This window comes from Lipotes vexillifer, unplaced genomic scaffold, assembly GCF_000442215.2.
Source record: "Lipotes vexillifer unplaced genomic scaffold, Lipotes_vexillifer_v1.1 scaffold308, whole genome shotgun sequence".
Lineage (NCBI taxonomy): Eukaryota > Metazoa > Chordata > Mammalia > Artiodactyla > Lipotidae > Lipotes > Lipotes vexillifer.
The window spans coordinates 3426343-3436813 of NW_006792985.1; the positions used below are offsets into that span (position 1 = coordinate 3426343).

At 43.6% G+C, this 10471-nt stretch overlaps 1 protein-coding gene across 1 annotated transcript in view; it reads left to right on the forward strand.

The window, feature by feature from the left end:
* Positions 1-10471, forward strand: part of TRIM35 (tripartite motif containing 35) — a 20075-nt gene that overhangs the window by 6652 nt on the left and 2952 nt on the right. The window contains exons 2-4 of the mRNA XM_007466186.1: positions 5920-6015; positions 8243-8473; positions 10016-10038. Of these exons, the coding sequence (XP_007466248.1) occupies positions 5920-6015; positions 8243-8473; positions 10016-10038 (350 nt within the window). The remainder of the gene's footprint in view (positions 1-5919; positions 6016-8242; positions 8474-10015; positions 10039-10471) is intronic.

The following is a 10471-nucleotide window of genomic DNA, read 5'->3' on the forward strand; positions in this document are numbered from 1 at the left end:
AGGAATGCCTATTATGACCAATTTTATCCAAGTTTGTATTGGAGAGCCTAGCAAATAAAGTCAGTCAGGAATAAAGGCATAAGGTTTGGAAAGAGGGAAACAACACTGGCATTATATGCAGATAATATGATTGAATCTGCCTAGAAATTTCTGTTGCATAGAAAATAAAAAGGTGCTATAGATAAATTATAAATATGTAAATGAGTTTAGACAGAATGCTGGTTTGCAAAATAAAGATTAACAGTTGTATTTATATCAGTAGCAAATAGAAAATTTAAAAAACCATTTACAATAGTATTTAAAAAATCAGATATCTGGGAATAAATGTAACGAGAAGTGTGCAGAACTCTGGCAGGGAAAAATAGAAAACTTTGTTGAGGAACATCAAAGAAGACTAAGTGGGAAGATATACCATATTCATAGATTAGAAGACAGTATTTAAAGATGTCAGTTATTCTCAAACTGATCTGTAGAGTCAATTCTATCCCAATCAAAATCCCAACATGATTATTTTGTGGAATTTGACAAGCTGATTTTAAAATTTACATGCAAGCTCAAAGGGCCCAGAATTGCCAAAGCATTCTTAGGAAATATTTATTAGGTGTCAGTTTATGTTGTAGCTGTAGATGTTAAGATTGTGATACTGGCACAAGGATAAACAGATGGCCAGGGAAACAGACTGGGGAACCTAGAAACAGATCTGTGTGTGATGTATGACAGAGGTGGTCTTCAGACCAGTAGGGGAATGGTAGTATTCTTTTTTAAATTAAAAAAAAAAATGTATTGAAATGTAGTTGATTTACAATTGTTGTATTAGTTTCCAGTTTATTCTTAAATAATGCTTTTGGAGCAAACAAGCTACTGGGTCACACCATTCACAAAATAAACTTCAGGTATCCACATCAGACCCAAATGTGAAAGGAAAGCTATAACTTTAAATAATATAGGAGATTATCTTTATGACCTCAGAGTAGGGAGGTATTTCTTAAAACCAGCGAGCGCTAATTCCAGGGGAAAACACTGATACATTGGATCACACTGAAATTAAGAAATATAAGCGATACAATAGAAGATACTCATTATGCATCTAACCCATAAAAGACACACACTGTGTGTTTATAATAAATCCTTACATGCCAGTAGGAAAACGGCAGGCAACTCAATAGAAAAAGGGTCAAAGATTTTAATAACAGGTATTTAAAAATAAAGATCCAAATGGTTAATAAACATTTTTCATTAACATTGCTCATGTGGTATAAATTGGTACACCTGCTTTGGAAAAACGTTTGGCATTTATCTGCCAAAGTTGAAGATACACGTACCAGGGGCCCAGCAATTCTACCCCCAGGAAATATTTTGTGGCAGAACCAGTGTACCTGTGCCCTAGGAGACCTACACAAGAATGTTCATCCTACTTGTATCGCTAGAAGTTGTAAACGACCCAGCTATCCATTGACAACGGAATGGATACCTGGTTGTGGTGTATTCATGAAATAAATTACAATGCAACGATGAACGGGTAAACTTACATACAATTATGTATTTGAATCCTACAAACTTTATGTTACATAGAGGAGGCAAGACACAAAAGAATATATGTCGTTTTATTCCATTAATGTAAAGCTCAAAACCAGGCAAAACTAAAGTGTATTATTTAGGTTAGGGATCATACATAGCGGATATAACTATAAAGAAAAGCAAGGAAGTACCATAGAAATGAGGAGTTTCCTCTGACAGAAAAAAGGGATTAAGATTCAGAAGGGACATGTCCTGGCTGGTGGTTACAGGCGTGTTCAGTTTATAATTCTTTAAGAGATGGCACGTTTGTCTTATGAAAAGAAAATAAATTAGTGACAACAGCAAAGGAGATTGAAAGGTACAGAGTAACTCATTAAGTTGGAGAGAAAAGGGAATTAATTCCCTGGCAGTCCAGGGGTTAGGACTCGGCGCTTTCACTGCTGTGGGTCAGGGTTCCATCCCTGGTAGGGGAACTAAGATCCCGCAAGGTGCGCAACAGGGCCCAAAAAAACTGGAGTGAAAAAGAAGGAATTTCCTCTCATTAAGCTCTTGGTAAGTTATAAGAAAAAGTTAAAACTTCTAAAGTGTTCATTTTATAGGCTTTAAAAATTTGAGGTATAACTTATATACAGTTAGATGCATAGATCTTAAATGTTCAGTTGGATGAGTTCTATTACACACACCCTATACCTGCTACTCCAAACGAGGTAGAGAACATCTCCATCACCCTGGAGGGGTCCCAACTTCTTCCCAGTCAGTCTTCCACCAAGAGGCAACCACTTTCTGATTTATCACCTTGGATTAGTGTTGCCTGATTTGAACTTCACATAAATGGAATGATACTGTATGTACTCTCCTGCAGAGTAGTATATACATATACTTTTTGATTCACCTATGTTACATGTATCAGTAGTTTTCTCCTTTTCTTACTGTATGAATATACCAGTATATTGTATTGTATCCATTGTATGAATATACCATAATTTACTTACCCATCTCTTGCTGATGGACATTTGGGTCATTTCCAGGTTTTGATTTTCCATAAGTTTTAAAGATACGTTGTTTAATTTGACATTTATGGGAGGAAAATTTCATTCACATGCTAGGTTGTTTAAGGAATTGGGCAAAGTATGGCCAGAACTGTAAGCTTTTATTCTCCAGAACTAAAGAAATTGACATGTTTGATGTCAACAAATTTGGAAGTAAGATGACACATTTAGAAACACAAAAGACATCTAGACAACATAGTAGTAGCTCCCTGAATGAAATAGGGTGGGTAGTCTTGTGGTTAAGACTGTGGCCTTCATTCTTGGTCAGTTCTGCAGACAGATTATGGTTCTGCTGCTAACTGTAATTTTGGCAATTAACTTTTCTGGGCCGCCTTTTCTCTTCTATATATTAGCAATATAGCGCCTACCTTGCAGAAATGTAAGAATTCAATAGAATGATGTTTGTAAAGTACCTGATTTATGCCTTGTGCATAGTACATGCTCAATAATAACTGCTTGCTGGTGGTAATATAATCATTGGTGGGTCTCACCAGCTGGCATCTCAGAGAAGGGCACATTTTATTTAGGGTTGGGATTTGCTGAATTAAAGCAAAACTCTCCAAGTGATTGAAAAGTTTGGGAAGGACAAGGGACTGTCACCCCCCTCCCACCTTCATTACCCCGTAAATCCCGGACTGAAAGTTGAAGGGCAGAAGGTTGGGCCGTGTTGTTTGGGGCCAGCATGCCCCTGGGTAATGTGACTTGCTTCACTCCTGTCATTCACACTTCTCTGGCAAATCGTGGAATTGTCTTTGGGGACCCTATTACATAACTTTGCAACAAAACATCTCATCCCACAAAATAACACATTGGGATGGTATTTCAGTGGTTTTGTGGGACGCTCATGCTAATGTTATTTTGCTGTTGACGAGACACACCTTAGAGGTGATATACTGCGGAACACAGTATTTTTAAAAAATCTGTTAAATATTGTCAAGAGGAACATAAACATGACTAGAATGAATAGAAAACGAAAGCTGCAGAAAAAGAAATCATTGTTTATTTTCTGTAGAAGAGTGGTTAAAAGAATGGACTGTGCGGCTTCCCTGGTGGCGCAGTGGTTGAGAGTCCGCCTGCCGATGCAGGGGACACGGGTTCGTGCCCCGGTCCGGGAAGATCCCACATGCCGCGGAGCGGCTGGGCCCGTGAGCCATGGCCGCTGAGCCTGCGCATCTGGAGCCTGTGCTCCGCAACGGGAGAGGCCACAACAGTGAGAGGCCCGTGTACCGCAAAAAAAAAAAAAAAAGAATGGACTGTGGAGCAGGACAGATGGGCTAGTTATCTAGTGCTGTGTAACAAATTACCCCAATCATAGTGGCTTAAAACAAAAATGTCTATTATGTCATGGTTTCTGTAGGTCAGGAATCTGGCATGACCTGGCTGGTTGTTTCTGCCTCAGGGTCTTATGATGCTGCAGTGTTGGTCGGGGCTACAGTCTCATCTGAAGGCCCAAGAAAGCCAGGATCCCCACTCAGGCTCACTTGTGTGGTTGGTGGCAGGATTCGGGTCCTTGCGGCTGTTGGTTGGATACCCTCAGTTCCTAGCCCCATGGGCTGCTCCAGAGGGTGGATCACTTCCATGCAAGGGAGCAAGCACGGGAGGGCAAGAAAGGGGTGTGTGCAGGCTTTTTGTCACCTCAGTTCATGTCTCATCACTTCTGCCATATTCTGTTGGTTAGAAGCAAGTCACTAGATCCAGCCCACAGGGAGGGGATTCCACCAGGGCATGAGTACAGGGAGGTGGGATCATTGGGGCCGTTTTAGAGGCTGTCTCCTTCAATCTGCGCTCTGGCTCCAATGATGGATGTCCCTCCCACATGCAGAGTATGTTCACCCCCTCCCAAGATTCCCAAGCATCTTGTCCCATTACAGCATCAGCTTGAAGTCCAGAATCTCACCATCTAAATCAGGCCCAGGTGGGGATGAGGCTTTTGAGGACAAATCTGTATTTATCACTCATAACAAATTAGCCCCAAATTTGGCAGCATAAAACAACAAACTTTCTTATCTCACAGGAGGGAGGGATCACTGGGAACGATCTTAGAGGCTGCCTGCCACCACTGTTTAGGTTCTCATCCTTGCTCTGTCATGACCTAGCTGTGTGCCCTTGGGCTAGTCACTTCCCCTTTCTGTGCTTCAGTTTTTTCATCGGTAAAAGCGGGCTGATAAAATTACTAATAGGAATAATGTGATGATTAAGTGACGTAATGTGTAAAGTAATTAGCAAAGTCCCTGGCACATAGTAAATGATCAATAAATGGTAGTCATTTATAATTAATGTTGTTAGAATTGTTATTTTTCCAAAGAGAAAACTTGTGAGGCTTTTTCAGAATGTAGAGGGAAAAGGATAAAGATGGAGAGAAAATGCTAGGCCTGGGATACAAAAGGTCAGAATCCAACCTAAAACCAGCAGTGCTTCCTCTAGGAGCCCAGGGAGATCAGAGCAGAGGTTAAATTTATAAAACAAAAACTAAGCAAGAAGTATTTGAATCTGCTGATTAAAGTCTTTCACACGATCCAAGGACTATTAGAATATCAGGATAAGGCAGGGATGCGGGGAGACGTGTACAGTAGCCCCTCTGTAGTTGCAGGTTCCACATCTGTGGATTCAACCAGTGGGAGATCAAAGATATTCGGGGGGGAAAATCCAGAAAGTTCCAAAAAACACAACTTGAATTTGCCACTCTGGCAACTATTTACATAGCATTGACATTGTACTTACAACTACTTACATAGCATTTTATACAAATACGACACCATTTTTATATAAGGGACTTGAACATCCTTGGATTTCAGTATCCATGGGGATCCTGGAACCAATCCCCTATGGATACCAAGGGAAGACTGCAGTTTAGATAAGGCCCTGTGGGAAGAACTGGGTCATCCCCACTATCAGGCCTATTCTTTCGTGCCTACAGACCAGTCCAGTTCAGAAAGTCACCAAGGGAGCCTGTGAGCACATTGTCTTTACCGTCGGGCCCACAGCTCAGGTTCATGGCCCAGCCTGCACCAGCTTTAGGCCAAGCGGGATGCCTTCTGTGCTGTCCCGTGACCAGTGTGGGAGGGAACAGGTCCCTTTACCTCCTCACCCTGTCTCCCTCTGTATCAGGTATAAACGAAGGGGCTGGGTTAGAGGCTATCTGAGGCCCTTTATGCCGTACGCCATCCAGTTCAAGGTCAGGGCTGTGCTTTTCCAGCTGTGTCCCACAGCACGTGGCCAGACCGGGTTCAGTAAATGTGGTCGAGTGGTACCCACGGTGATGTGCAACTCCCGCTGTGATGTGGCGTGCCACATCCCTGCCCAGCCTCCGCCCTAACCTGCCTCCTTGCCTCCTTCTCACCCCTCACGGCAGGCCAAGTGCAGGAACATGGAACACGCGCTGCGGGAGAAAGCCAAGGCCTTCTGGGCCATGCGGCGCTCCTATGAGGCCATCGCCAAGCACAATCAGGTGAGTGACGCTGGGGCTGAATGGGGCGACGGGGACACCCGGGGTTGCTGCGGGGAGAGGTGCAGGTGGGCCAGCCCTGGCCATGCTGCTGCCCACAGGGTTGGCCTTTGCCAGCCCTGATGGCCTCGCACAGCCTTGCCCTCGGACGCCGGTTGTGGCTGCGTGGCCTCTTTAAACACCATGCCAGCAGCCATGGAGCAGCTTCAGCAGCCCCCTGCGCCACCTGCCCTGTGGTTTCAGGCTGACAGCATGTGCCACGCTGCACCACTTGCCCGGCCTCTCAAGCCAGCAGCGCCCTTATTCTCACTCCCCACATCCATGGTCTCCAGAATGCATCCCGTCTGTTGACAGTTGCGCTGCACTGCCACCATCCTGGTCCAGGTCCCCATTGTTTTTTCCCTGGCCTCCTACCTGGGCCTGGTACTTCCACTCTTGTCCTGCAGTCCACACTCCCTGGAGTGGGCTGATCTTTTAGAAAAATAGATCGATTGTGTCACTCCTCTGCTTAAAACTGTCCAGTGGTTTCCATGGCACCCATGGCACAGTCCAGACTCCTCACCATCCAAGGGCCTCATCCAGCCTCCGTCTGCCCCTCAGCTTCATCTTCTCCCAAGCTTGGCCTGTGCCGTGTGCCTGGCTGGCCTGGTGCAGGATGCGGTGGGGACACCTAGGGAGTGTCCATGTGTCCAAGTGACAGCTGCTGTCTGTCCATCCCAGGCACTGTGGAATTCTCAGGTGGTCAGGTGTGAAAAGTCCAGGATTCCAGCTTCATTAATGCTTTTCCTCTAAAGCCAGTCAATCCAGGTGGATGAAAAACGAAAGTTTTGTGTTTACCTCTTTATTGAGGGGCTGCCACTGCCAGCATGAGGGTGGCTGGAGCTGAATTTACACTGGCTGGTTTTTCCTGTCCACTCTGTTTTTTATCTTCCGGTGTGATAAGAATCATCCCAGACTTCACTCTCTCCCTCTATACGTTATCAGTCCTTTTACCTGATATTTCAACAGCGCCATCTCTCCTCATATGCATTTCTTTGTTTATTAATAAGTGTGTACATCCTTTCACAAGTAGAATAGCCATTTGCATTTCTTTTGGGAAGTTCACATTCTTTTCTCCTTGCGCGTTCATAAGAACACTATTATGAAGGAGAAGCATAATCTGCCATATAGGTTGGAAGTATTTTTCCTAGTTCGTCCTTTTTCAAAAAATCATTTCCCCCCTTTTTTTGGTCATTTTCCCTTTTTCAGTGAATCATTTTGTCATCGTATTATCAGAGCCATAAACGTATATTGAATTTTCAGTTCAAAGATGTGGGTTACTAACCTGCCATTGCTAGAGCACACAGTTTGAGTTGTTTTTCCAAAAATTGTCATGGAATTGTACTTACGTATTCAAATGTACTAGTAGTCTCTTGCCATGTAAAACTTCTTATTTTTACATGTATCCAGTTATCTCATTCTTTCTTTGAGGCTTCTCAATTTCATATCATGATAAGAAAGGGCTTTCTCATTCCAAGATGAGAAATAGGTCTCTGCTTTTTCTTTAAGTATATTTATGGTTTTGTGTTAACTGTTATTTTAAATGCTTTTCGTAGTTGTGATTAGGAGTGTGCATATTATTAATGATTCAGTTTTAAAATAAAAACTTCCTACTATTTTTTGGGTAAGCCTCTCTATCAAATTTGAGGTCCTAATGTTGGAAGGCAAGTAATTTGTTTTAAACGATAGGACATTGGATTTTATTTTATTTATTTACTTATTTTGGCCGTGCGGCGCTGCATGCAGGATCTTAGTTCCCTGACCAGGGATTGAACCCCTGCCCCCTGCAGTGGAAGTGCGGAGTCTTGACCACTGGACATCCAGGGAACTCCCTGGAAGGCAAATAATTTTTTAAAATCTTTGCTGTTTGCAACAGTTCACTTCTGTGATTCAGGGCTTCCCTCACTATTGCACAGCCTATACAGGTACAGCGTATTGCTGAGGAATTTATAGGACTACAGTTGTCATCTATAAGCAGTGATTTTATTTTATTTTTCATGTATCAAAACAACCTCATTAGGCTGTTTGACTTATTTTAAACTTATAAATTCGTGCTAAGAAAGCTGCATGTGTATTTTGTCTTTCGAGGTCTTACATGTGATTTCTCCCGAAAAATGGAGTTCCTTTGCTAAACATCTGGGAGCCACCGGGCTCGGTGATGGCTGAGGCCCCCTCCCGCCCTCTACTGCAGGTGGAGGCTTCCTGGCTGGAAGGGCGAATCCGGCAGGAGTTTGACAAGCTTCGAGAGTTCTTGAGAGTGGAGGAGCAGGCTCTCCTGGATGCCATGACCGAGGAGGCCAGGCAGAAGCAGCTTCTGGCCGAGGAGAAGATGAAGCGACTGGCGGAAGACACGGAGGCCCTGGCCCGTGAGATCGAGCGGCTGCAGATGGAGATGAAGGAGGATGATGTTTCCTTTCTCATGGTGAGGAGCTCAGCGTCCAGAGTCAGTGACAGGGACCAGACGCTCAGGGGCCAGGGGGGAGCCTGAGGCCAGCGGCCCTGGCCGGCCCAGCCTTCCCGTAGCTTCCGGACCCCAGGTTGGAGGAGCCTCCAGATGAGGTGCTTGGCTTGTGTCAGGAGGCGTAGGAGCTTTTTTTTTTTCTTCCGTAGGAGCTTTTAATCAAGACCTTGAGGGCCTCCGCACTCCTCTCTGCCTCTCTCCTTCCCTCCTCCGCCCTCTCTCTTCCTCTCTCATTTTTTATTTCTTCTCTCTTGACTCCTTGATACAGTGGAGTACTTTTTAACTAACTTTTTATGTGCGGCTTCTCTAGATTTATGGAAAGTTGCCACTCTGTAGGTTATCTTTTCACTTTCTAGATGACATCCTTTGAAGCACAGAAGTTTTCCATTTTGCTGAAGTCCTATTTATCTGTTTTCTTTTGCTGTTTGCGCTTTTGGTGTCATATCTAAGAAACCATAGCCTGATCCAAGGTCATGAGTTTTATAGTCTTATCTCTACATTTACGTCTGATCCATTTTGAGTTAATTTTTGTGTATGGTACAAGGTGGGAATCCAGCCTTTTGCATGTGGATACCCAATTGTCCCAGCACCATTTGTTAAAGACCTTTCTTTTCTCACTGAATGGTCTTGGCGCCCTTGTTGATAACCAGCCGACAGTAAATACGAGAGTTTATTTCTAGACTTGCAGTGTCCATTGATCTGTATGTCCTTATGTTAGTACCACACCATCTTGCTTAGTGTTGTTTTTAATGAGGTTTTTTTTTTTTTAATTGAGGTATAGTTGGTTTACAATATTATATTAGTTTGTTCAGCATAGTGATTCAAAATTTTTATAGATTTATATTCCATTTAAAGTTATTATAAAATATTGGCTATATTCCCTGTGCTGTAAATATACCCTTGTAGCCTATTTATTTTGTACATAGTAGTTTGTGTCTCTTCATCCCCTCTCCTTATCTTGCACCTCCCCTCTTCCCCTTCCCTACTGATAACCACTAGCTTGTTCTCTATATCTGTGAGTCTGTTTCTGTTTTATTATATTCACTTGTTTGTTTAATTTTTTTTTTTAGATTCCACGTATAAGTGGTAACATACAGTATTTGTCTTTCCCTGACTTATTTCACTTAGCATAATATTCTTGTTGCAAATGCCCAAATTTTATTCTTTTTTTATGGCCAAGTAGTAAGTAACTTTTAATAAGTTTTGAAACCAGAAAGTGTGAGCCACCAACTTTGTCCTTCTTTTCCAAGATTGTTTTGGCTATTCTGAGTACCTTGAATTTCATATCAATTTTAGTATCAGCTTATCAGTTTCTGCAAAGAAGCCAGCTGTTATTTTGCTAGGAATTGCATTGAATCTGTAGATCAGTTTGGGGAGGGTATTGCCATCTTAACAATATTAAGTCTTCGGATCCATGAACATGGGATGTATGGCTCCTTTTGAGGTCAGAAACTCATGTTTTCTCTGTGTCTCTGTTTGTGTCTCTGGTTTTTTCTTTTTCAGAAACACAAGAGCCGAAAACGCCGGTAAGTTGCCAAGGCTGGTAGAGGGGAGGGGAGGAATCAGCAGAAATACCACGGGTGCACACTCCCATGGCTCCAGGGCCAGGCATGTAATGAGGCCGGCTGGGTGCAGTACAGCGGGAGCAGGGGGACTGACCAGGTGGAGAGCCCTCTTTCAAGACACCCACTTCCGATTTGCACTGGTGCCGTGTTGTTTTCCCGAGTGTGGAACGTGACAACTCCCTGTGTGGGGAGAGAGTGCGATCGTGCACGGGGACTGCAGTTCTCTGGGGGCCGGCCCCCTGCCTCTGAGAGCCTCAGGACATGCTGGTTTGTGTTAATGGTTGTAGAGTTCACAGGGATGAATATGGAAGAACTGTGTCCCCATCAGAGCTGTACAAAGATGGAAGAAGGGCTTCCCTGGTGGCGCAGTGCTTGAGAGTCCGCCTGCCGATGC